Source organism: Mauremys reevesii, linkage group 17, assembly GCF_016161935.1.
Source record: "Mauremys reevesii isolate NIE-2019 linkage group 17, ASM1616193v1, whole genome shotgun sequence".
NCBI lineage: Eukaryota > Metazoa > Chordata > Testudines > Geoemydidae > Mauremys > Mauremys reevesii.
In genome coordinates, this window is record NC_052639.1 from 13,193,492 (window position 1) to 13,220,121 (window position 26,630).

Genomic DNA, 26,630 nt, shown 5'->3' on the forward strand with positions numbered 1-26,630 from the left:
ACATAAGAATGTGTTTTGTGTTTAGACTTTATTGAATGCTTGTAAGTTGCTGCCTGAGTTAACATCTGACTAGTTGCATTGTGAGCCTCTGTGGCTCTGTAAATCACCAGACAGGAGAGAGACTTTACCTATGTGAAGTGCTGATTGGCAACAGAATGCCTGGCAGGAAAGGTCCATCAACACCAGAGAGACTATTATGGGATGTTAACAAGGACACAAGACTGTTGTTGTGCTCTTCACTTCCCAGTAGCTGAGTTTCCTGCTCAGAGCACATGGTAGGAAGGGGATCAAAAACCCCATAGAGAAGGAACTGATTGTCTGTATGCTGCCTGGACTCTGGGGGCAAGGTTCTCTAGGCATAAGCAAGAGATCCCCAGCTGCTTAGCCTGGGTTAGTCCTAAAGAATATGTAGAGCTTGCTTATTACAGAAGCTTCTATTACCTTTGAAATTTAAGACTGCAACTCATCTGCATCTATAGGATTACCTGCTTTAACTTTGTTAACAACTCTCGTTTCCTTTTAAATAAGTCTTAATACAGGTTATGACAGGACTGGCTACAAGTGTCTTTGTTGGAAGATCTAAGATTTAATTGACCTAAGGAAGTGACGGGTCCTTTGGGACTGGCAGTAACTTGAACATTGCTGTGATTCGTGCTGTAAGGCAGTGGTTCTCAACCAGGGCCCCACTGGGGGGCCGTGAGCAGCTTTCAGGGGGCTGCCAAGCAAAGCCGGAATAAGACTCACTGAGTCCCAGGGCAGAAAGCTGAAGTCCCAGCGCAGGGGGCTGAAGTCCAGGGCCCTGAGCCCCATCACCAGGGCTGAAGCCAAAGCCTAAGCAATGTAGCTTTGGGGCCCCTGTGGCATGGGGCCGCAGGCAGTTGCCCTGCTTGCTACCCTAACGCCAGCCCTGGATTTTATATGCAGAAAACCAGTTATTGTGGCCCACATGGGCAGTGGAGTTTTTATAGCGTGTGTGGGGGTGGGGGGTGGGGAGGCTCAGAAAGAAAAAGGTTGGGAACCCCTGGAGTAAGGGACCACTTGTCACAAAGGTGAGCTCACCTCCGTGGTGAGATATATGGGATCACCCAAGAGGACTGTCTGTGATTCCATGTTAATGCTGTTACAATGCCTGAAGCGTTTACACTGGATACTTGGTTGGTGAAATCTCCATACAGACCTCACACCCAATTTGGGGTTTGTGCCCTTCTTCTCACCAGTCTGCCTGAGGCTGGTGCTAGTGCTCTCGAGTCACTGAAGACAGTGTTACAGAGAGAGGAGCTGTGACTTCCCCAAGGTCACTAAACAGATCCATGACAGAGCGAGGAACAGATCCTGTTAACTCCCGAGCCCCGTCACTCGCAGCTTGGAAAGGTCCCCAGTGCACACTGTAGGAAGAGCTGTGCAGGGATTGCAAATGAGCTGCTCTGCCAAGACAGCCTGCACATCCATGGACAAACCACCTCGCTGGGGGTGTGTCCCCTGGGTCAGGAGAAGTCAGTGTCCAGTCCTGTGGGGCTGTGCTCCTGGCTCATACCTCCAGCACTCAGTGCTGCCCCTCCGTTACCAGCTGCTCCGTTCAGTCAGCCTCAGGCCTCAGGGAGGTCACAGCCCCTCTCCCCACCCCAAACCTTCAAACTGGGACATGGTGCACCAGTGCCAGAGTGCACTAGTGTAAATTCTGTCTACACTAAGGGTTTGCACCAGTGCCTAAAACAGCAGTGTGGCAGAGACCTTCAGAAACAGCAGTACGGTGGCACTAGAACCTATTTCTAGCTCGGTCACAGACAGCCTGGGTGACCTTGGACACGTCAATGTTTCTCCTCCCAACTTTAGTCTCTTTATCCAACTGCCCACTCACTGGGGTCTCCTCTCTCTCCAGAGCTGCTCACCACTAAAATCTGTGTGGGTGTCCCCAGAGCTAAGGCAGTTCTGCTCTGGAACAGTCTTACAAGGGGGCTGGGGAGTCTCTTTCCCTGGAAGTCTTTAAGAACAAATAGGACAAAGCTCTGTCAGAGATAATCTACATATACTTGGTCCTGCCTCAGCAGAGAAAGCTGGACTTGATGACATCTTGAGGTCCTATCTAGCCCTACATTTCTAGGATGCGATGCAATATATACATATAAAAACACAACATACAGAATAAAACTCACCACAACATAATGTCAGGCAAATTCAGGGGGAAAAAAACCACAACCTACACTCCACAGCATAAAATGACAATACAAAGGAAAAGAAAGCAACACGATGCGAACTATGACATCCTAGGACAAAAGTACACAATGGAAAACAAGCTGAGGCAAAACAATTCACCATAAAACTGCTACACAACATGGTGCGATCACAGTTCCAAATGGCACCATGCAAAACAGCTCAGCGTAGAACATGATGCAGCACAAAAGAGAATTATTTCAATGTAGGCCTGGAAGGGATCTTGAGAAGTCATCTACTTCAGCCCGCTGTGCTGAGGCAGGACCAAGTATCCCTAGACATTCGCAGACTGGTGTATCTCTAACCTGGTCTTAAAAACCTCCAATGAAGGAAATTCCACAGCCTCCCTTGGAAGCCAATGCAAGGCAAACACAGACCAAAACAATGCTGTACACACACACGCTGGGCTTGCGGTTAAGGGGGGAGGCAAAAATTAAAACAATCTGGGTTCAGTTCCCAGTTTTGCCGCAAATTCTCCATGCAAACTTGTTACACACCGGTGGCTGGCCCGTACCACTGACTTGGGCTCACACGGCTCAGGCTGTGGGGCTGTTTAACTGTCATGTAGAATTTCCGGCTTGGGCTGCAGCCCAAGGTCTGGCACACTCCCACCTCGCAGGGTCCGAAGGTGGAAAGAGACAAATTCATATTACAATTAAGGCACAAATATTCAACAGCGAGGATGATTCACCACAGGAACAAGCTACCAAGGAAAGTGGTGGATTCTCCGTCTCGTGACGTCATTTCATGAAGACTAGATGCCTTTCTGGAATGTGTTTACCCCAAAAGTAGCTATTGTGTCATACAGGAGGCCTGTGATATGCAGGGGTCAGATTAGATGCTCTAATGGTCTCTTCTGGCAATAAAGTCGACAAATTTCTTTAAAACTGAATGTAGCATTGGGAGGAGCAGCGTCTGATGTTTTCCTGTCTAGCCAGCTTGCTTCCTAGAACGAACGCTCCTTGAGTGGGGTGATCCACAGGGAGTAGCTCAAACCTCCAAAGTGCCTGGCCAGGGGCAGGACATTAGCCCAGCAAGGGAGGGGTGTGGCAGTGACATCACAAAGGCCTTTTGCAGGACCTCAGACTATTGGCCAAAGGTGGTGGGGAGGTGGTGACCTCACAGAGAGATGCTGACATCAGCCAGGCAGGACAGGGGCGAGGGGCCAGGGAAACCTCAGAGACCCTGTGGCTTTGCTTCAGCAAGTCTCCTTCTCCAGGTCTCTCTTTGAGGACTGGGGGAGTTTTGGGGTTCACGTACCTGAGCGCCAGGACGAACCTCTTTCGAGTTTTCTCCTTCCCTTTTAGTGATTTTACTTGAAAACAGCCGACCCTGTTTAGAAGGTAAGAGCCTCCTCGAGGTTTGAAACTGTTCAGTCTGATCCATCTGGTGACAGTTGAATTCATGGAAAAATTGATCTTAAGGAGGCAGAATTTTATTACAAACCTGGGATCTTGTCCCTTAGAATCACTGAGGACATGAGGGTTTGTCCTTTTTGTTTCACCTTTTCCTCCATCCATCCCTCCTTTCTCTTCCTCTCTTGCTTCTTTTGTCCTTTCTCCAGTTCCCCTCCTAACACCAGGAGAGGGTGTGTGTGTGTGTGTGTGTGTGTGTGTGTGTGTGTTGCGGGGGAGTGCTCGGCAGCTCTCACTGTGGGAGGTCCACCCAAAACTGTGGAGCTGCAGTAGTGCTGGGGCAGTGATCCCTGCCAGTGACCTGGGCCATCCTTTGAGCTCTCTGGTGAGACCCCTCAGCCTCCCATCCTCAGTCTATATCCTGATTGTCTGAGCAGGGGGTTAATGACAAGGAGGAGACTCAAGGCCTTTTTGTTCTCTTTTAAGTCCAAGTAAATAAGTGATAACCACTTATATGTTTGATGGATTTTGCTGCTTCTCTGCATTAATTGTCTCTGAGCAGTTCATGATTCTCTCTAACATTGCAGTTCTCCTAAAACACTGGCTGAATAATGACTGTGCATACTTGTTGGTCTGGAGCTCATCTGAGAGCACTTTATTGAGGTCATTCAATGTATGAAATTCAAGATCTGATGGTTAATATGAAAATCAGTGTTAGGGGAAATGGTGCCCTGGGCAAAACTTGTACTTTGGCAAAGTTCTTGGTTCAGGCTTGTAGCAGTGATGGAATAAACTGCAGGTTCAAATCAAGTCTCTGGAGTACATCCACAACTGGGATGGGCCATTCAGTCTTTGTACAGTGCAGGGGGTTAATGACAGGGAGGAGACTCAAGGCCTTTTTGTTCTCTTTTAAGACCAAGTAAATAAGTCATAACCACTTATATGTTTGATGGATTTTGCTGCTTCTCTGCATTAATGAGGCAAGTATGAAGCCTCATTCAAAGACCAGGGGTCACTATATTACTGCACAGTCAATCAATGCAGTCAATCAATGCAGTTGTAGATAAATCTCTGCATTATGCATTTTTGTATAACTTGTATATGACTTTGTATTGAACCTTGGTAATATGTTATAGCGGGCCCCTAAGGTAGTGTAATTAAGGTAAAAGAAAAGTGTCTTTTTGCTAGAAATAGAATAAGATCTGCTCCCCACTTGGTAATCAACTGCCCTATTGCATGAATGAGGTGTGACTGAGGAAGGCGTGGAGGGCAGTACCTCCAGACAGCTGCAATCCTTGGAGAGGGGCTGGCAGCCCAACCAAGGACAATCAAGCTTGGCAAGTGGGCTGACTAGAGAAGAGCAGACATACTGATGGCCTCGGAGATAAGAAGCAAACACCTTCCTGTGGGAACAACCCCCAGCCCAGAGAAAAGCAGCTAGAAGGACCAACAGACACAGTCACAGATTTTGAATCTGGGAGATTTGCCCCTCTCCATCCACCGACTCGCTGCTTGCCTCCTCACCCCCCCACCCCAAGTATAAAGCCTCATTCAAAGACCCAAGGAGTCACTATATTACTGCACAGAGCCCTCCCCCCCCGAGGAACTCTGCCCCTCACCTGCCTCAGGCTCTGCAAGGGAGTTTGGGTCGGGCGAGGAGGTCTGGGGTGCAGGCCCTGGGTTGGGGCAGGGGTTTGGGGTGTGGGATGGTTGAGAGGTTGGGCTCTGGAATGGAGTTTGGGTGCTGGGTACAGGCTCCAGGCTGGGGCACAGGGTGGGGGTGCAGGATGGGTGGAGGCAGGGGCGACTCTAGGCACCAGCAAAGCAAGCAGGTGCTTGGAGCAGCCCATTTGCAGGGGCGGCAGCCAGCAAGGATCCAGCCTGGGAGCTGAGAACCAACAGGGGGCACTGGGAGCTGTAGTTCCTTGGTTAGCTCCCTGCCTATAGAGCCAGCTCTGGAGCAGGAAAAAAACTACATTTCTCAGCATTCCCTTGGCCGCTATCAACAGGAAAGGGAGGGGGAGGGAGTACGGTAGCTGAAACCTCAAGCCGCAGCTTGCTGTGAATGGAGAGCTCACTGCTAGAGCGGGGTGGCACTGTAAATGGGGAACGAGTGTGCCCAAGTTGTAGAAGGCTTTGCCCTAGATATCCCCTTCAGAAGACATCCCCAGACTGGATTAGAGATACTGGTGTGACCTCACCTTGCAGCCCCCAAGGAAGGAATTGGGTGGACTAAATGGACAGTTCCTCTTTATCTGAATCCTAGCAAGGGAGGTACGTGGATCCCACTAGAATTTAAGAGTAAGGGAGGAGAGGCTCTACTGGACCTGGGCAGCTTTAGATACAGTACCAGGCACGTAGAGGATTTCCACTTCTGAGCCATCGAAGCAGAAATTGACTTTTCCTTTCCAGATTTAGCTAATATTCAGAAAGGGAATCTAGCACCTGCCTTCCAGATTTGAACACCCTCAAAATTCAGGAGTGCTGAAGTTCAATTTGGGCAGCTGTTACTTCATTTCTCCCAAATCAAATATACTGATTCACTGTAATTTGCTGTAGAAAAAGTAGGATAAACTTGAGCAAGAAATGCTTCCCAGTGGTTTTTAGGACTGGAATTGCTATTTTCAACAGCCATTGCCTTTGTTTGTTTGTTTTATAGTTTTATTTGTTTAAAAGGAAGACAGTGATATTGCATTGGCAAATTGCCCCTAGAAACAAAGAATGGAACATAAGAATAATAAAGGCACCTCAACGTTTCCTCATTTCTGTAGGACAGTCTTATAATATGCATCCAGATATCCTTTAATCACACAAGCTGGAAATTGTTCCATGTTACTGCAGTTCTGTAACCATATGGGAACCAATCCTGTCTGTGTTCTGTGCACATCCAAAATTCCTGCTGAATGACCCACTCTGGGAGCAAGTTACCAGTGACCCAGGGCTGGGGTGGAAGGAGGGTGCAAGTGGGAGGGGGGAGCCCAGAGCTGGGGCAGCACGGGGTGCATGTGTGGGGAAGATCCCAAGGCTGGGGTGGCAGAGGGTGCTGGTGTGTGTGGGGGAGAGCCCAGGGCTGGGATGGCATGGGGTGCAGGTGTGTGGGGGAGAGCCCAGGGCTGGCAGCAGGGGGGTACAGGTTGGGGGAGGCCCAGAACTGGGGCAGCAGGGGTGTGGGTGGAGGGGCAGAGCCCAGTGCTGGGGTAGCAGGGAGATTCAGAGAGGAGCCCAGGGCTGGGGTGGGGGCAGCCAATTTTTTTTTTTTTTTGCTTGGGACAGCAAAAAACCTAGAGTTGGCCCTATCTCCACCCACCGTGAGGTAGGTAGGAGCGGATCATTATTATCCCTACTTGAAAGAGGGAGAAGATAAGGCTGAGAAAGGATAATTGACTTGTCTTAGGTCGCATAATCAGTGGCAGAGTTGGGAATAAGACCCAAGAGCCCTGATTTTCAAACTAAGCATCGGATCTTAAATTTCCTACATTGAATGATCTGAGTAAAGTGCTCTCAGATGAGCTCCAGACCAGCAACAGTGCACAGTAAGTATTCAGCCAGTATTTTAGGAGAACTGGAATGTTAGAGAGAATCATGAACTGCTCAGAGACAATTAGTGCAGAGAAGCAGCAAAATTCATCAAACATACAACTGCTTATGACTTATTTACTTGGTCTTAAAAAAGAACAACAGGACCTGAGTCTCTTCTCTGGCAATAACCCCCTGCTCAGCCAATCAGGGTAGAAACTGAGGATGGGAGGCTGAGAGTTCTCACCAGAGAGCCCAAAGGATGGCCCAGGTCACTGGTGGGGATCATTGCCCCGCAACACACACACACACACACACACATACACACACACACCCCTCTTCTGGTTTTGGGAGGGGAATAGAAGAAAGGATAAAAGAAGCAAGAGACGAAGAGAAAGGAGGGAGGGAGGGATGGATGAAAAGGTGAAACAAAGGACAAACCCCAATGTCCCCAGTGAATCTAAGGGACAAAATCCCAGGTACACAATAAAATTCTGCCTCCTTAAGCTTGTTTTTTCCATGCCTAGAATTCAACTCTCACCAGATGACTGAGACTGAACAGGTTTCAAACCTCGAGGGGGCTTCTGGCTGTGATTTGTCAGTCCTCAAAGGTCAGCCAGGTGACTGTAAATAACTTACAATCATTAGGAAAAATTAGTATCAAGATTCCAACTCTAGCAGTCAGACAACATTGGTTCAATTTACAAGAGATTACTTTTTATATTCCTTGGTTCCCCCCAAATTAGGAAGGGCCTGTGACCACAGGTTCTGCAGGGTACAAAGGGCAGGTCTACATCCCTTTTCTCTTTGTGCATAGTCCTGCCTGCTACCTTTTCAGTTTCAGTTCTGCTACCACAGTACTGATCAGCACATTCTTTAGTAGCATAGGGAAGGGCAGGCACCATCACACAAGGACTATTACACAGAGACCTGCCAAATGCACACAGCAAACAAATGAAAACAAGAGATGAAAATGTTATTTTTTCATTAATCCCTTTCAGTGACAGCAACCTCCGTGGCTAATTGTAACAATAGTAGATGCAGCATTTTCTGATTGAAATGATTTTCAAGTTGCGGGTGCCCCTTTATGAACAGTAATTGCCTACATCTGTGACACAAGTACTTTTCAATTCCATTAAACCTGGGGTTTTGCTCAATTACACACGATATCTTGGTATTTTTCTGGCATATTCATCATCACATACATCACCTACAAGACTCCTGCCATAACAAGGGGTTCTTTATAGGGGTTTGAAATTATTAAAGTGACCCAGCACTTTTCAATTGTAACAGCTCAGGACAAAGTAGATCTCCCTGATCCCACTTATGTAGCTATTTAAATATAACCTAGTTATAAGGTGGCCTAACTTACTGATATTTTTTGACACGTTTTCAAAAAGTGGCCTCTATTTAAATCCATGCAAATATCTGTATGCACACTTTCTGAGCACTGCAAGTCTGAATCTATCACCTGTGCATGCATCTGCTGTTACCTGAAACATGCACATGCTGCTATTTGCATGAAAACTTCTACACGCCTGAATAGAGGAGGATCCTTTGAAAATGTGGCCTTTTAATTATATTTCATAATCCACAAGAGTAGCCTAAAAACAACAACGGGATATAATAAGGCCCTGGCATCAAATGAATAAGGAACAATATAAAAATCAGCAGCACTTTATAAAGAGGACAGGAACAAAATATACAGTAACCATAAAACCAACAGATAAAACAAAACCCAGATTTCCCCAGGTGCAATCTAACAGGACAATTTTGCCTTCATAACTCTAGCAATACTCATCTATTTCAGCATGTAATGATCCTGTTTAAAGTATCCAGGAAACAATAAACTCTGGCCCCGGTGCTTGTACATGTTCACTTTGTTGAGTGTGGCTCACATATCTGGACCTCCCAGCTGTTAACAGCTTCACCAACCACCCTCTGTCTTTGCTTCTGTGTATGTCACTTCATTCTGGCTCTGCAAGGTGTCTGAAGTCCCAAATGCCACTTGTCCTTCTGTAAACCTATCCCAGCGGTATCCCTCCCCCAACTGCCTCCTTTGTGGTTCAATTCTACACCATTGAAATCAATGGAATTTTTTCCATTGACTTCAATTAGAGCAAGATCGGGCCCTTCAGCAATTTCCACCCAGTTCTTTCTATTATGATTTGTACCAATCAGGGTTCGGGGCCTCATTGTTCTAGGCACTGTCTAACAAAACAATGGTCCCGTGCCCCAAATATTCTGCAGCATCATCCAAAAGATGCCAGAAATGCAGTCCAGTGAATTACCTTGATAACCTCTGGTGTAATCTTTCTTAATATCTGTGGTTTCTAATTCTATCAATTACTAGACAATTAAATTAAGTTGGTTAAGTTACACAGTGGTTTCTGAGAGCAACTGTTTTGAAAATCCAGTTAAAAATGTATTTTAAAGGTAAATAAATGCCTAATCTTTGCCTGAAATACAAGCAATATGAATTTTTTTTAAATGTGTGCTACCATCTCCAAGCCTCATCCTCTCTCCAGTGAAATCCCTCTTCAAATGCCTGCACTTTTTCATTTCCACCCATGCCCTTTCCCTTTTTGCCTTTACAGAGCTATTAAATTTGTTAGTCTCTAAGGTGCCACAAGTACTCCTCATTCTTTATGCTTAATGATGTACTTCTAATAAAGAATTTAATTCTAATTTTTGCCTAGAGTGACTCTGACTTTCAAATTATATTTAAACATAGGAACTTATGGAATGGTTTAGGAATAAAAATAAATTAACATGTACAGAAATATGAAATAGAAAACAAATAGGACAATTTCACTGCTCTACATGGGAAAAACCCACACAGAGCTTATTTCATCTTGTGAATTTTTCTGCAGACTAAGCTAAGGGGGGGAAAAGAAAGAGTTTCTCTAATTGTTTTAAACCATGGATGAAAAGAACCTAACATGATCACCCTTGATTAACATGCTTATTATATAATATATAAACAGGGAAACCAGGGAGACAACCCTGGGCCACGAAAATAAATAAGGAAGCTTTCACAAGAATCAAAACAAAGCATCATTCAGAATCTGTAAACAACTGAGCCCGCTGATCCTAAAACTCATATTATAGGTAGACATGTACCTCTTTCTCTCTATTTGAAATAGTTAGATAACATCCTTAATGTTTTATTATTCTTCATGTCTCCACATTAATCCTTTTTATATTGATAGTTCCCAATGTATCCTCTGCCAAGAAATGGACTTTGTGCAGAGAAAATCCATTTTCTAGTGCCAAAGATATTGATAATTAACATTTATGTCATGAAACTTGTAATACCAGTTTACTAAAATAAAGCTAAGCTTTTCATTATTATTTTAGAGTTTAATTTAGTCATCCAAGGTTACTCAGCTTCATGTTTATAAATTATACAGGGCAGGGACTTAACTCCTCTTGATCGACCTGTTTTGGAATTATGACTGTACAAGTAAGGAGGTTCATAACCTTGTTTGAATATCTGATCCGGCCTTGAAAGAAGGTGATTTATGGGATCGACAAACCCTCATCATTTCAAGAATCGGCATCTGAGAACAAGATTTTCCTCTATAACACAAAGAGCGGAGCAAATCAGTTAAGTCTCTACTAGAAGCTACAACTTCGTTTATGTAAGAGTCATACAAGGTTACAAGGTCTGAGAATAGTCTGCCAGTAAGAGTATGGATTTTAGAACAAATAAATAGCTACATACTGCATAAAAAATTGGAAGTTTTGAAACTACTTCTCTGATAATTCAGCACTAACCATGCTACAGCATGTTCTAATTTACCATTTGGTATATGCTTTTTGAAAATACTGAAAGTACATGCCAGTGGTCAACTAAATCATAGAAAATTCAAGCCCTATTTTACATGATGGGTGAGACATTGAAAACTGCATGACTTAGAAATGCCAGTCCCATTAAAAGTTAATGAGACTTATGTTCCTAAATCACTTACTCTCTTTTGAAAATCTCACCCATTTTCATTTCCAGGGCTACTGCTGCCAATCACCAGTATTTTTAAGATAGTACATTTTTTGTAATTATCTGGCATAATAAAAGCACCAAAATTGTTTCCTGGAGAAAAACAAATCCAGAAACCCTAAAATACTGCAGCACTTCTGTTTCACTTTCTGTACCAATGATGAGAGGATTCTGCGAAGACAGACTTTTTTTTACAGGATCTGAAAAATTTCTATAGTAATCAAACATATATGCCCATATTAAGCACCATAGACTGCCAAATTCCAGAGAAACAGAAAACACTCCATACTTGTGCATGGAATCACTTTTATCTGTTATTTCAAATGCCCTTCCTGAAGTTCTTATGGTGATCTGCGGAGGGAGGGGGGAAGAATTCTGAAGATAAAAGTAAATTCCAGTGCCATTTCTATGATTGTGGACCCATGGGAAGCCAGCGGCACTGAATTTATCACAGTATTTACATTACTGTTACAAATCCAAATGTTTCACCTATTTTCTAGGAATACTTCACCTTGGTTAAAAAGAACCAAGCAAAATCACGGTGCAACGGTAATACAATTAGGGCATTACAGATGCACCCAAACTTGTAGATTGTGCAAGGAATATCAGGTTGCAACCTGTATAAGTGCAGGTAACTGTGCAAAAAGGGGCTAAAACTGTTTTTCTTTAATAATTGTATTCTCTGCCATGCATTGTCAGGGATTGAAGAAAGCACATGCCCAGCTTTCATTATCGGAAGATAACCTTCCAAATGTAAACCAGTGCAGACCTGTCTTCCTGAGTCTGCAAACTGGCAGTTCCAGAGCTTCTATTCCGCCTCACAATGCTGCCAAGCACTAGCAGCTTTGGTCAGTTTCACTGCTGTTATTCAGAACCCCAGGGGTGACGGTAAAACTGAGAAAATGGTGCCTCTTTCAGGAAAAGTAAGTTCAAGCAGAATCAGGCACTGGAGCTATTCATAGAGAAGCTCAATCTCGCTTCCTCCTCCCATGGAGTAGGAGGAGGGAGGGATTTCTCCCTTTGGGTCTTGAAAAACAAGAGTGAAAAACAGGGTGCTGGGCTATGGGGAGATCTGTGTGTGTCAGGGCACTGCGGGTCTGTGTGGGCATTGTGCAGTTATGGTGTGGGGCTGTGGGAAGGGCACTGGGAAGGAGGAAGGAAGGGAGGGGAAATCTGTGTGTATTGGGAAACTAGAGAGTGGGGTTTCTGTGTGGGGTGCTGGGCAGCTGTGGTGGGGCTGTGGGCAGGGGTGTGCTGGGCGAGGTGTGTGCACAGCACTGTGCAATTGTGGTGCAAGAGTTGAAGGGGGGTGCTGGGCAGGGGAGCTCTGTGGCACAGCATGGGCGCACCCCAATAGGAAAGGGCACGCTGGTCGCACACGGCCAGGCGGACCAGAGTGCCTCTGGCTCCCAACGGGGCTGCGCACCTGTGTCTGTCTGTCTCCCCCACAGCTCCACCAACGTGGCCTGATAGTTCACGCTTGCGATCTGGTCACCCTCCGGCTCCCTCCATCCTTCACTCCCTTCCCTGCGTCCCCCCAGCCCTGTCCTCTGTCCCGTCCCCTGTCTCCATCCGTCCCTGCCCCCTTCGTCCCCACCGCCCCCTCCCGGCAACCCCCCAGCCCAGTCCACCGTCCCGTCCCCGCTCTCCATCCGTCCCTGCCCCCTTCGTCCCCTCGGTCCCGTCCCTGCATCCCCCCAGCCCTGTCCTCTGTCCCGTCCCGTCTCCATCCGTCCCGGGCCCCGGCGTCCCCTCGGTCCCGTCCCAGCGTCCCACCAGCCCTGTCCGCCGTCCCGTCCCGTCTCCATCCGTCCCTGTCCCCTTCATCCCCTCCGTCCCGTCCCTGCATCCGCCCAGCCCTGTCCTCTGTCCCGTCCCGTCTCCATCCGTCCCTGCCCCCTTCGTCCCCTCCGTCCCGTCCCTGCATCCGCCCAGCCCTGTCCTCTGTCCCGTCCCGTCTCCATCCGTCCCTGCCCCCTTCGTCCCCTCCGTCCTGTCCCTGCATCCCCCCAGCCCTGTCCTCCGTCCCGTCTGCTGCTCTGTTATCACCTCAGGCCATTATTTCTCTTCCTGCTCCTACCGACAGGCCACAGTCCGGGAAGGGTCCGTCGGGCTCACACAGCTGGAGGGAGTTTCCTGCTGTGCAGAGAGCTGTCCAGGCTCACCAAGAGGAGATGCCCAGGCCCAGCCACTGAGGAGCCAACCCTCCTCCTGCACTCCCCAGGATGGAAATGTGCCAGTTTTCTGGGGAAGTCCAGCACTGTCCTGATTGCTATGGGTCACCCCACTTCCTCTCCCATCCAGTACAGGGCCAATAAATGACTTTGGGGCTCACTCCACATCCCTGGGTCATGAGGTCTGGCTGCTCCCTATTGTGTGAGAGAAGGCAGAGATGGAAAAGGTCCATGAGGTCCATCTGTCCGTCCGCTGGGGACCAGTGCAGGATTGTTACCTGCAGTCAGATCCCTAGTTATTCCATGGCTGAGGAAGTGGTGAAAAAACACACTCATCCTTATGGCGCTGCGCAGCAGAGGTAAATCTCTTCAGACAGAAAGTTCCAGCCCTAATTGTTGCTAAATAAATAAATGATCCACACATGACCAGAGCGTAAATGCAGTGCAGCCTGCCTGAGTGTGCAGACAGCCGGCAAGAACAGCTCTGAGAGGGGTGAGTGCCTCTTTTCATCTCAATGTGTTGTGAACTCTGAGTCCTGCTGGTTATTGCCAATCGCTTTGCAGAGTCATCCAGCTGAGGTGTTTATAACACAGTTCCCATGTGCCTAGGGGCCGTGAAACCCAACTGGACCCTCGCCCGAGGTCAAAACTCTGGCTTTCCTCAGCATCCTCTGCAATGCAGTTCTGCACTGACCATAGACAAATCTGTGTCACATGGGAGAGAGAATTGAAGAGCAGCATGGAAGAAACTGAATTTCTTACCCAGTTCCATTACCAGAGGAATACAGTGTTGGTTTTCATATTGATTTGAGTGTTTGATTTGTAAACCTTTCAGGTTTGAATTCCTTGAAGCAGCCCCAGTGCTTTCCAGGGTCTGTGCTCAGAAGCTATAGAAACTCGGCAGCGTTGGCACAGAATTTCAGTCAAGCTTCCTGAAGACCTTAAATCCAGGCCATTTGCTCTTGGTTTGTCCAACCTAGTTCTCAGTGTCCCCAGGGCTTGACCACCATGTCCGACCTTCCTCACCAAACTTGGAAGTTAAATGACTGGAAGCCTTTTGGATCTGTCTGCAGTCTTCCTGTGCGGATGCCTGGGGGGACCAGGAGCGGTTAGATCAGCAAGAATGGAGAGAAGAGAGGAGGGGGATTTCAGTACTAGTTTCCTTCCAGCTCTGTCACACTGGGCAGTACAATCTCCCCTGAACCCTCTCCTATCAGGGCATGTTCTGAGTCAGTGTCTGACCAGTCCACCACACTGCAGTAGGATTCAGCTGCTAAGAGACACTTGGCCAAATGCTGGGTCTCAGTTACACCCCCAAATAGCCAGAGGAACTGCACTGAGGTCAGGCAAGTTCCTCGGGACTGAGCCTAGCGTAACAGAGCAGAATGTTGCACAGTCTGGTGGTCACACTGTGCTGGTCACTCGGTGGTCAGATCATGGTCACTGTCCTGGAAACAGCGGTGCTAGCTTCAGGAACAACAACCCATTAGGGGAAAGGAATAAATACAACCTTCTCTGACGGGACTTGCCCTGCCTCAGCCTCCCTGCACCAATCAGTGTCTCCTCTCACAGACGCCTTTCCTGCCCGTTTTCCAAGCCTCTCCCTGGGGAGGGCAAGAGGTGGCCAAGCAGGGAAGGTCTCACTTCTCTTTCAGAATCTGCAGATGTGCCATTGAGCTGTGGAAGGCCCTGGGGGAAGAACCACAGCTCCCCAGGGAGGTGCTGCAGCAGCTGCTGGACAAGCTCCAGCAGAGACGCCGGGAGGAGAAGAGCAGCAATGTGTCTCTGGCTGTAAGTGAGATTTGAGATGTCACTTTGAGAACCCGCCACCGCAGGGAGGATGGTGCATCTGTGTGTGAGCTTCACCCCTTCTTAGCTTCAGGCCACAGTGAAGCCGACCTGCGTTACCTCGGCATACAGCCGCCACAGCAATTCCATCCCTTGTTTGTGTCTGCACTTTCAGCAGTGCACGTCCTCACCAGAAGTGCTTGTCTCGATTGTACGGTCAGAGTGGGGCATTGTGGGAAGGCTCCTAAAAGCCAGTTGACGTACGTGACGTTGTCTACACTGACACTGAATCGACGTAACTGCATCGACCTGGACTCTCTGCCACTTGTGGAGGTGGAGTTATTAATTTGGCACCAAGGGGCAGTTCTGCCTACAGGAAGGAAATTCCATAGTTAGGGTGATGCAGGGTGAGCGGCCTTGCGTTGACCTAACTCTATAGAGTCATAGAATATCAGAGTTGGAAGGGACCTCAGGAGGTCATCTAGTCCAACCCCCTGCTCAAAGCAGGACCAATCCCCAGACAGATTTTTGCCCCAGATCCCTAAATGGTCTCCTCAAGGATTGAACTCACAACCCTGGGTTTAACAGGCCAATGCTCAAACCACTAAGCTATCCCTCTCCCACCAAGTGTCAGTGCTTTTATCAGGGCCTGCTGTGCAAATCTGTGGGCCTTTGTCCCAGAACGCAGACAAAACCACACCAGCAGCACATGGGGCCAGGCACCGCAGGATGTCAGCATCACAGGTAGACAGGAGGAAGGGGGACCAGTTCAACTGGATCTGTGGGTACAGTTAAGGGCCTCCATCTACATGGGGAAAAGAGCGCCAGAAGACACCTCAGGTGGTGTAAACTGACACAGCTTTGCTCGCTTACACCAACTAAGGATCTGGCCCCACATGCCTGTTACCTGCCACAGTAAAGAATCAAGTATTCAACCGCATTGAGTGATAACACCAACCATCTTAAGAAGTTACAGTGTCACTAACTGGTTACAAACTCATTGAAACTGCAGTGTTGACAGGGCCCATTGGGCAGGGAAGCTCCATGATATCACACTGGATCTATCCTCGGGGAGGCTAGCTCCTGCTGTCCATGCTGTGTGTGCCAGGGCGTGTGCAGCTTTGCCATGCTTGGGGCTGATCTCATTGCCTGACACTGGTATTTTTTTGTCGTTAGCACGAAACAGTCAGTGGAGGCTGTGAAGACTCTTTTCTCCATGCCCGGATACTGGAAGGAATTTGCCAGCATCCAATTTCAGCAGGGCTGGGACATGATAGCCTCACGATATTACTACTCACAAGGTGTTGGCGTGATTGCAAGGTAGGAGCCCAAAGTTTCCATGTGAAATGTTCCTCTGTTCCAGGCTGCCATCTCAGCCCAGCAACTAGAAAGGAACACTCTCTCTCTCCCCCCGCTTGATAACCACAAGGGACTTTCTGCTCCATGTTCCAGAGCCATGATCGAGTTTGAGAACCCTCAGCTCCCTGCCGTCTTCAGAGAGGCCGTCACCACTGTTCAAAGGGAGAAGGAGGAGGAGCAGAGAAATATCGCCATGACTTTCTGCACTGAGGTGAGATTCTTTACTTGACAGGCACAAGTGGGCTTTCTGGAGAGCAGCTCAGGCCAGTAAGCTCTGGGCACATTGTCAGCAGCCTACAGCCAGCTAGCTCCTCTCCACACATGGATGGTCGTGGGGCACGGCAAAGAGAGGGAGGGAGAGACAGGGTGAGATCGCTCCTGGCTGGATGTGCCTAGATGGGATCATGTGACAAGAGGAGATGTTTTTCCGGTGCCCCAAGGCCATGCTTCTCTCCTCACCTTTCCCTGGGGTTCTGCTTTTCTTCTGCCACAGGGCAGGGGTTTCTCCATGGCACTCAATGGGGCCTGAGATTCCCTTTCCTGGGGTTTATTTGTGATTTGTGCATAAGAACATTAAAATGGCCGTACTGGGTCAGACCAAAGGTCCATCTAGCCCAGTATCCTGTCTACCGACAGTGGCCAATGCCAGGTGCCCCAGGGGGAGTGAACCTAACAGTTAATGATCAAGTGATCTCTCTCCTGCCATCCATCTCCACCCTCTGACAAACAGAGACTAGGGACACCATTCTTTACCCATCGTGGCTAATAGCCATTAATGGGCTTAACCTCCATTAATTTATCCAGTTCTCTCTTAAACCCTGTTCTAGTCCTAGCCTTCACAACCTCCTCAGGTAAGGAGTTCCACAAGTTGACTGTGCGCTGTGTGAAGAAGAACTTCCTTTTCTTTGTTTTAAACCTGCTGCCCATCAATTTCATTTGGTGACCCCTAGTTCTCTTATTGTGGGAATAAGTAGATAAGGAAAAGTTATCCACTTTCTCCACATCACTCATAATTTTATATACCTCTATCATATCTTTTTCAAGCTGAAAACTCCTAGCCTCTTTAATCTCTCCTCATATGGGACCCTCTCCAAACCCCTAATCATTTTAGTTGCCCTTCTCTGAACCTTTGCTAGTGCCAGTATATCTTTTTGAGATGAGGCGACCACATCTGTACGCAGTATTCAAGATGTGGGCGTACCATGGATTTATATAAGGGCTATAATATATTCGCTGTCTTATTCTCTATCCCCTTTTTAATGATTCCTAACATCCTGTTTGCTTTTTTGACCACCTCTGCACACTGCGTGGACGTCTTCAGAGAACTATCCACGATGACTCCAAGATCTTTTTCCTGATTTGTTGTAGCTAAATTAGCCCCCATCATATTGTATGTATAGTTGGGGTTATTTTTTCCAATGTGCATTACTTTACATTTCTCCACATTAAATTTCATTTGCCATTTTGTTGCCCAATCACTTAGTTTTGTGAGATCTTTTTAAAATTCTTCACAGTCTGCTTTGGTCTTAACTATCTTGAGCAGTTTATTATCATCTGCAAACTTTGCCACCCCTACTCCTAGTCTAACTTCTGGGAATGAACCAACTGAAAGAGCAGCAACTGGCTCCCTACACACCGGAGATGTTGTATGGGAGTAAGTGGCCATTTGGTAAAGATGAGTGTCCAGGGAACAGACCCCACAGGAAGACCTCTGCTCCTCAACCCGATGTTGATTTGGCTCTTTCCAGTTTCTCCAGAGTCCTTCCATTGAGACAATACTGACAAAATCAGAGCTCCCGGCGCAGCTCATGGAATGGACCCAAGACAAAAATCCCATTGTACGTCGGCTCAGTCTGCGAGGCCTTGGCAGTATTGTGCTCCAGCCAGAAAGGGTGAGAAGCGTGGATTGCCCGGGGGACCGAGGAAGCCGATGTCTATTGAATCGCTCAGAAATGAGAGCGAGATCCCCACCCAAGCCTTGTTGTTTAACACACAGCACTCGAATGTTGGAGGTGCTTTACTGAGCAAATCAATGCACGACGTGGTCCCTGCTCCCGTGAGCTGACCCCTGATTGCAGATGTGATGCAATGGGGGAGGCGGGTGAGCAAAGACAAAGGTTACAGTGAGCAGCTGGCACAGAGTGACAGGAGAATGACTTTGTGTCCCGTGGTTTCTCATAGGTTGGAGTGGGGTCATCCAGCATATGCCCCAGGCTGTTGCCCAGCATAGTAATGAGCTGCCTTCTTTCCTGCAGGTGCAATTGTTATGGGCCCAGCTGCCGGCGATCATGGACATGTCCTGTGACAGGGATGGAGGGCGTGTCATGGGGGCCATATATAAAGCTGGAGATATCATCTACCTCCTCGACAGGGAGGGGCTTGGCTCCATCTCCCAGGACATTGCAATCAGCCTTCACCCCTTCATTGATGACGTAAGGCTGGGAAACACAGGAGAACCCCATTCCTCCTCCGCCTGTCTCTGATGTCCTTGTGTCTCTCTCTCCCCATCCCCTTGCCTCCTGCCCCTCAGCCCTGTCATGAAGCCTCCAAGGAGTGCCCCCACCATGGGTGGGGAATCTCTTCTCAGCCACCTCCCTGTCAGAGCTCTTCTCCGCAAACCTCAGCCTCAGCGCCATGCTCCCAGCCCCTGCTGCCGCCTGGCGATGGGGAGAGGAGCCTGGCTCTGGGCATATGACCAGCTGTCTGGAGAACACAGGCCCCCAAAGAGGTGGAGATTCCCAGCAGGAAAGTGGTGGGTCAGGAATGGCCCAGCTCTCAGGGGCACTGAAGAGCAAAAGAAGTGCTGTGTTTTGTAGCAGCACCTCCCTGTAAGGCTCCAGCAGCTGCTCCTCCCCTTCCCCAGACCGGTCTCCAGCAGCCTTCCCTCCCTCTCCCCTCTCCTTTCCCCAGCACCTCCTACCATCCCTCATGGCAGCAGCTCCTCCCCCCTTTCCTGCTCCTGATCACCCAGGGAGCAGAAGTGAGGGCCAGGCCCCATTACCCATGGGAGGGGAGCCCAGAGAAGCATCTTCAGCCAGCGACTTGGGAGGTCACTCAGCCATCACCTCAAGCCTTGGCTGGGGAAGAAAGAGCCAGAGGAGTGGTGGGGAAACAGAAGGGAATGGGCAGTGGAGAAGGGGAGTGGAGAGAAAGGGGGAAAACAGACTGAGAACGGAGGGACCCAGGGAGCTGGTCAAATGCAGCAGGAATGGGATAAGGATAGAGGCTCCCTATAAATTGCCCGTTGCCCCCGTCTTCACTCCCGACTCTCCCATGGCTAGTGACTCTCCCCCGACATTGCATAGGGTTGGGTTTGGTGTCTTTCCCAGGCTGGGCTGGTGGAGGTGGGAGAAGAACATGGAGAGATTTGCCTCCTCCCTATAGACTCTAGTCAGCTGGGGTGAAACTGGATGCAGGATGCTCTCCAAACAGAAATTGTGTCTAGGACACCATGGGGCTGCACGGCCCTGCACAGTGTCTCAGGCCCTGTTCTGCACAAGATGTCTATGGCGCTGGCCTGGTGGCCTCACTGCTCCCGCGAGCCGAGTCAGTTAACACAGGGGATCCGGAGCAGCGTGCGGATTAGGACTCTGTCGCATTATGCTCTGATCCTGCCTGGCTTTAACCGGGCTTCCCCACTCCCTGTGTGTCATTGCCAGGAGAGGGGCAGTGTGCGCTCCGCTGCCATTTTACTGCTTGGCAACTTGATGAGCAGTGTGAAGGACCTGGACAAACCCATCGTGCAGCAGGAAATGATCCACTGCTTGCTCCCGTTGGTGCTGGATCTTGAAGACCAGGATGAGAGTGTGACACTGGTAAGTGCCACGGTCATTATTTCCTTAAGAGCAAAGAGCCAGAATCCCCTGGGGCCCCCACTCCATTAATGGCCAGAGCCCCTTTCCCAAGCAGTGTCTTCTCCTCCCTGCTTCACTCCATGCTGGAGCCCAGTGCCGCATCCATTCTCACAGCACACAGCACAATTGGGAAGAAAAGCCTTCTGGGAAAAAGCCCTGACCCTCTCCTGCAAAGACAGGCCTCAGGCCTTTGGGCTGCTGCATCCAAAGTTTCACAACAAGAAGCAGCAAAAGAAAAGAGAGCACAGATCTGTAACTGCCCCTTCAGTTCAGGGAGCTGATATCTGCCCCCAGCCTTCTGGAAAGTGGGTGCAGCTGCCTTGACTTCTTCCCTGGAGCTCCTGAGAGACCTTCTCCAGGTCCCAGCATTCACCAGACATTGCCCTCTTTTTTGTTGGGCCAACTGGGATGTGGAGGGAAGCCTGATCTGGAGGCCCCTTTCGTCAGACTCTTTGGGATCCAAAAGCTGACTCACGCTCTCATGCAGTCTCTTTGCACCCCCATTTCTCCCCTTTCCCCAAACCCCTACCCCCTCCTCTGACAAGCAACACTGGGAGCCGGTGAGGCAAGGCGTAGCATAGCGGGGCCTGGTCGGTAGAACTGCTGCTGGCCCCCGTGCTGCCCAGGCCTTGTGACCCCAAAGCGCAGGGCCCTGGGCAACCACCCCAAACCATCCAAAGGATGGGACAGCTCTGGCTCTCTCCAGCCAATTCTCAGTTCCCTCTCCTGAGCACACTCCTGTGTACAACTAATGACAGGAATCTCCACTAGCAGGAAAACCAGGAGAACAAGGGACGGGGAAGGTTCCATGTCCCCCAGACTGTCCCTTTCTCAGTCAGAACCCTCTTGGTCTCATCTTCTGTTGCAGAGATGAACTGACTCTCTTCCGCTGCGCAGTGTTTCTCAGGTGGGCTCATTTGAAGATGCTGTTCCGCAGCATGGCCTGGGATGGCTCCACACAGCTCCTGAAGTGTGCCTGGAAGTGCTTGGCAGGTGAATTCCTTGTGCCTTGAGAGTGGTGAATGGGGACTTGAGGGAGACCTTTCTAACCCCACACCCTGAGTACCAAGGGGATTTTCTGCACCCCTCTCGTTAGCCCGTGAAGTCAGAGGCAGTCCTTCCAGAGGGTCTGAGGCTTTTTTTGTTTTTGTTTTCCAATCTGACCCCTTTTTCCCTCTGCAAACCTGCCTCAGTGCTGCCTCTGCCTCCTGCTTGTGGGGATTCTGCTCCATTTGCCTGTGCGGTCGGCACATCGGCTGTGTACCCCGCTGCTGCTGTCTGCGGCCCCCGCTGCACTGCAGGCGCTGTGGAGTTAGAAACTCTGTGACTCCTGCGCTCCTCTGCAGCTGGCCCTGACCCAAGCCTGAGAGGGTCCGGTTGTTTTCCACCTGAGCTGACCCTGTAGCCAGGTCCCATCCGCTTCGGTGGGGTGGCAGGACTCTAGTCCAGGCTCTCTGCTGGTTCATTTCTGCAGGAGTTACAATCCCTTCACATGTTTGAAATTTTTCTCCACAACTGTCAGACCTGCAAACGTTTGTCTTTGAAAATGAAAGCTGAGGTTCTGGAGAACACAATAGTAACTCCAGAGAGGTGCTGCTGTGGTGCATGGGCTCATACTGGCTGTTGCCATGCCCTGGCTCTATGCTTTGGCTTCCTGGACTAGTCGCTGTGGGGAGAACATGTCATTTGTATATTGTGCGTTTCTTCCTCCTTTCTTCCTAGATGCAGAACAACAAGAGCCACATCCCCAAATTCCTGTTTCACGCCTTAGAATACCTGGAAAGCTCACAGACAACAATCAGACATTCTGCAGCCCTGTTCATTGGTAAGCAGAGCGACTTCACTTGAGCTTTTTTGAACTGCTTCCTTCAAAGCCCTTTTCTAGACTGCTGCTCTGTTCCCTCTCACAGCACCAGAATCCTGAAAGTAAGTGTGTGTGGCGCGTACGTGTGTGTGTTGTGCTCGGCACATCGTTCCAGGGGACCATGCCAGGTGAGCCCCAGTATGGAGCAATGGCGAAGTGCTGGACTCATCAGTGTTTGGGGGGAGGAAGCTGTCCAGTCCCAGCTGCACTCCAGCCGTAGGAATTACGATACCTTTGGCCAGATATCAAGGGATATGCTGGAAAGGGGCCATGACCGGGACACAGTGTCGTGCAGGGTTAAAGTGAAGGAGCTGCGGAGTGCCTACTGCAAAGCCCTCGAGGCAAACGGCTGCTCCGGTGCTGCCCCCACGACCTGCCATTTCTACAAAGAGCTGGACGCAATACTTGGGGGCGACCCCACCTCCACTCCAAAGATCACCATGGACAATTTATAACCCAGTTCAACAAAGCAGGAGGAGGAGGAGGAAAGTGGGAGTGAGGGTGCTGAGGAGGGAGACAGCCCAGCATCCCTAGATACATGAAGCCAGGAGGAAGGTAGCCGGTCGAAGCACACGGTGCTTGGGGAAGAACAGACACCAGAGGAGGTGCCCGGTAAGCGGCTTTTGTTTTGGGAAGGAAGTTGTTGGGTGCGGGCTCTTGGGGCGAGGAGGGTTAGCGCTGCATGCATGCCTAGGTGCGGAATAGGGCGTTGATGTGCTCTCTCACATTGTGGTAATCAGCCTCAGTGATCTCTTCCAAGGCCTCATGCAGAAGCTGGGCAATGTGCTTGCACAGGTTCCTTGGCAGAGCTACTGTGCTCCTTGTCCCAGTCAGGCTAACATGTCCGCACCACTGTGCCATGAGGGGCGGGGGGACCATTGCTACACACAGGCAAGCTGCATATGGGCCAGGGAAGAAGCCACATTGTAGAAGAAGACCCTCCCTTGCTTCTCAGGTCACCCTCAGCAGTGAGATCTTCCAGGACGAACTCATCCTATGGAAAATGTGGGGACAGTGTTCAGTAGAAGGGCCCCCTGCAGCTGTTGGCTCTCTCCAAGGCACAGAACCCCAGAGGACAGTGCAGCTGTGAAACAATCAGTCCCCCTTGACCCTGTGCTTACTCAGCATTTTGGGGCTCCTGTGGGTTATGTGCGCTCGCTTTGGGATGGGCAAATTATGCTATTGTGTAGACTGTGCTTGTCTTTAAGTACTCCCAAATCATTGCTCTGTCTGGTGTGAACAATGCTACCTCTGTTAAGTGTTGCATTTTGGCTTTACAGATGCAACCTTGAGATTCCAGCCGTCCTTGTTATCAATGGCCGAAAGACTACAAAGAACCAGGAAGCGGCCACATAGAAGCAGAGAGGACATGCTGCATGAAGGAATGCAGCAGTCCCTTAATGAAAATCACAAAGCACAGGAGTGGTGGGAGAGTAAAAGAAGGGTCTGCCAGCAGAATGTGGATCGCTGGCACCAAAGCACAGAGCGGCTGCTAAGCATCATGGAGTGCCAAGTAGACTCCATACAGGTGCTCGTAGCAATGCAGCTCTCAGCTCTGGCCAGGATCAGCCCAGGGGGAGCTACAGGGAAGAGGAGGCCTGGAGGGACCTGCCCACAGAAAGCAGGTCTCTGCCAGAAGGGATCAGAGAAGGTCCCAGGCAGGAGATACCCACAAGGCTTTGAGGCAGGAAGCAAGAGGTGATTTAAACACAGTCCCTGACTGCATCACTCCGGCTCCCTGGGCTGGGACCCACAGCAGAGGGTGGGCCTGGATCCCCCTACCACCTAGGGATGGATGTGGGTGTAGAGACTGCTGAGAACCCTGACCGGCGGGAACAGTACCAGGAATAGTGGACTTTTCCTTTGTTTTCCTTCTTTAACTTCCTTTTTTCCTACTCTGCTGAAGTAAGAAGGCAAGAAACCTGTACAGGGGGGGAGCAATGGAAAAGGGGGCAGGAGAGACCCTGAGACAAAGGCCTAAATCCCTGGGACAAAGGCCCCACTAAAGGGGCCGGCAGCACTTTGGGTGGGGTCAGACTCTCTCAGACCCGAAAGGGAAGAGACTAAGTCAGCTGGAGGACTGGAGTTACAAACACTGACAGATCTAGGTTCCATCCCTGAACCGGGTAAGGGAAACTGAGGCAGGGACAGACACAGTTCTGCTGAGCACTGCTAGGGTTCCTACAGCACTAAAGTCCTCAGTTATAGGTGCCTGTTGATACAGATAAAATTAATTGTTGTTAGTCATTTAGACATTTTGAAACTCCCATGAGGCATCTACCTGCATCTTTAGGTGCCTACTTACTCTTCAGTGGTGGCCTTACATGACATGACTGAGAGGGGGAGTTAGTTTCATTCTGTCAGTTCAAACAGATTTTATTTCTGCTTATTCAACTGCAAAACACCTGGGGGAAAAGATCGGCTTGTTCCGGATCCAGCCCCTCCATCTCAAATGAGAAACCTTCTGATATATGTGGGGGTCCCCAACCAGCCCCAGAAGCAGCAGGGAAGACCAGGCTCTACTGCCTGGAGGCTGCTGGAGAGAAACAGACAAACGACAGAATGTTTCTTTTTTTCAGGATAGAAAAGCTCCAGGACCTTGTCAGGCCTCACCTGTGCCCCAAGAGAAGCATAATGGGGCTCAGCCCCCCAGTTATTCTCCCCTCTTTGGATCAGCTTCAGGAAGGGCCAGTTTATAAATTACTGGACATGAGTCGTCACCTAGAGTTTTTGCCATTTTTTTTCATTCGCACATTTGAAAATAAAATCACCTCAGGTTTTGTCACAAATACTGACACTAAAGATATCTCCAGTTTTGCCCCTTTTTGTCTCTAATTATCAAATATGGTGATTAAAATCCCCTCAGATTTTCCTTTGCTCTCAAACTGTTGAATATTTATCTGTCACACACACACACACCCAGTCAGGTTCTGCCCCATTTCCCCTAACTCTCAAATATCCCCAAATGAAACTGTCCAGCCCCAGGCCCCCCGTCCCAGTTGCTGCCCCTCCTAGCCCAGCTCCCCTCCCCCAACCAACTGCCAGTCACCTGCCCCTCCCCTGCTGCTGCCCCCACAACTGCCATGCAAAGCCCAGCTCCCCTCTCCCCCGACCAACTGCCAGTCACCTGCCCCTCCCCTGCTGCTGCCCCCCCTACTGCGATGCAAAGCGCAGCTCCCCCCTCCCCCGACCAACTGCCAGTCACCTGCCCCTCCCCTGCTGCTGCCCCCACAACTGCCATGCAAAGCCCAGCTCCCCTCTCCCCCGACCAACTGCCAGTCACCTGCCCCTCCCCTGCTGCTGCCCCCACAACTGCCATGCAAAGCCCAGCTGCCCCCTCCCCCGACCAACTGCCAGTCACCTGCCCCTCCCCTGCTGCTGCCCCCACAACTGCCATGCAAAGCCCAGCTCCCCCCTCCCCCGACCAACTGCCAGTCACCTGCCCCTCCCCGGCTGCTGCCCCCACAACTGCCATGCAAAGCCCAGCTGCCCCCTCCCCCGACCAACAGCCACTCCCCTGCCCCTCCTGCTGCTGCCCCACAACTGCCATGCAAAGCCCAGCTCCTCCCCAACCAACTGCCAGTCACCTGCCCTCCCCTGCTGCTGCCCCCCGAACTGCCATGCAAAGCCCAGCTCCCCCCTCCCCAACCGCCAGTCACCTGCCCCTCCCTGCTGCTGCCCACACAACTGCCATGCAAAGCCCAGCTCCCCTCCCCGACCAACTGCCAGTCACCTGCCCCTCCCCTGCTGCTGCCCCTGAACTGCCATGCAAAGCCCAGCTCCCCTCCCCGACCAACTGCCAGTCACCTGCCCCTCCCCTGCTGCTGCCCCCACAACTGCCATGCAAAGCCCAGCTCCCCTCCCGACCAACTGCCAGTCACCTGCCCCTCCTGCTGCTGCCCCCAACTGCCATGCAAAGCCCAGCTCCCCCCTCCCCCGACCAACTGCCAGTCACCTGCCCCTCCCCTGCTGCTGCCCACACAACTGCCATGCAAAGCCCAGCTCCATGTACCCCGGATCCAGCTTAGATCTCAGAGTCAGCCCTGGCCAGGCCCCAGTAAGCATCACAGCCCCCCTTTTGGTCAGGGGTTACAGCATCACCCCGGGCTCCCTGCTGTTCACATCAATGGCAGGGCCTGGGGACCCAGCACGTCCCAGGTAGTGACTGAGTGTGGATGGAAAGTTCCCTTGGATTTCGCCCTTTTCTCTCTGATAACCCATCATTGACCAACCCCCCCCCCCCCGATTTCCCCCATTTCCCATTGAATGCCCAAATTAGATGTAAAACACCCTTCAGCTCGGCCCCGTCTCTCTCGTTACTGGCAACTGATATAAAATCTCCTCCGATTGTGTCACGTTCTCTCTAACTCTCAAATACTGATGGAAAATCCTCTGCTGCTCTGGGCTCCCCAGTCCCTGTCTGCTGCCACGTCTTGTTCTGGAGGGAAACTGCTGCCCCGAGTCATTACCCCAGTGCGGGGGAGGGGAGCTAAACCCCCAAAGGACCAA

The 26,630-nt window shown here is 50.1% G+C and overlaps 2 protein-coding genes across 5 annotated transcripts; both read left to right on the forward strand.

Moving 5' to 3' along the window:
• Positions 1-13,128: 13,128 nt before the first annotated feature.
• Positions 13,129-21,250, forward strand: LOC120385003 (maestro heat-like repeat family member 5). 2 transcript variants are annotated; one of them, XM_039504091.1, is made up of 7 exons: positions 13,129-15,047; positions 16,221-16,364; positions 16,497-16,614; positions 18,152-18,295; positions 18,659-18,835; positions 20,063-20,218; positions 21,126-21,250. In XM_039504091.1, the coding sequence occupies exons 1-7, from the start codon at positions 15,034-15,036 to the stop codon at positions 21,129-21,131; spliced, it is 759 nt and encodes a 252-aa protein (XP_039360025.1). In that variant the 5' UTR covers positions 13,129-15,033; the 3' UTR covers positions 21,132-21,250. The 2 variants fall into 2 exon arrangements, with proteins under 2 accessions (XP_039360025.1, XP_039360026.1); XM_039504092.1 differs by lacking the exon at positions 18,152-18,295.
• Positions 21,119-24,990, forward strand: LOC120385002. Of its 3 annotated transcripts, none has more exons than XM_039504087.1 (4): positions 21,119-21,246; positions 21,980-22,082; positions 23,402-23,819; positions 24,701-24,990. In XM_039504087.1, the coding sequence occupies exons 1-4, from the start codon at positions 21,181-21,183 to the stop codon at positions 24,954-24,956; spliced, it is 843 nt and encodes a 280-aa protein (XP_039360021.1). In that variant the 5' UTR covers positions 21,119-21,180; the 3' UTR covers positions 24,957-24,990. The 3 variants fall into 3 exon arrangements, with proteins under 3 accessions (XP_039360021.1, XP_039360023.1, XP_039360022.1); XM_039504089.1 differs by having other exon boundaries at positions 23,402-23,649; positions 24,701-24,923; XM_039504088.1 differs by lacking the exon at positions 24,701-24,990 and having other exon boundaries at positions 23,402-23,912.
• The last annotated feature ends 1,640 nt before the right edge of the window (positions 24,991-26,630 follow it).

Bases quoted from the DNA above. Each gene is read 5' to 3' on its own strand.
- LOC120385003 (XM_039504091.1), top strand. The intron at 16,615-18,151 runs GTGAGATTCTTT...GGCTCTTTCCAG, and splicing joins CCATGACTTTCTGCACTGAG to TTTCTCCAGAGTCCTTCCAT. The intron at 18,836-20,062 runs GTAAGGCTGGGA...TGTCATTGCCAG, and splicing joins TTCACCCCTTCATTGATGAC to GAGAGGGGCAGTGTGCGCTC.
- LOC120385002 (XM_039504087.1), top strand. From the start codon at position 21,181: ATGCTGTTCCGCAGCATGGCCTGGGATGGCTCCACACAGCTCCTGAAG. The intron at 22,083-23,401 runs GTAAGCAGAGCG...TTGGCTTTACAG, and splicing joins TTCTGCAGCCCTGTTCATTG to ATGCAACCTTGAGATTCCAG. The intron at 23,820-24,700 runs GTGATTTAAACA...TCTTTTTTTCAG, and splicing joins TTTGAGGCAGGAAGCAAGAG to GATAGAAAAGCTCCAGGACC.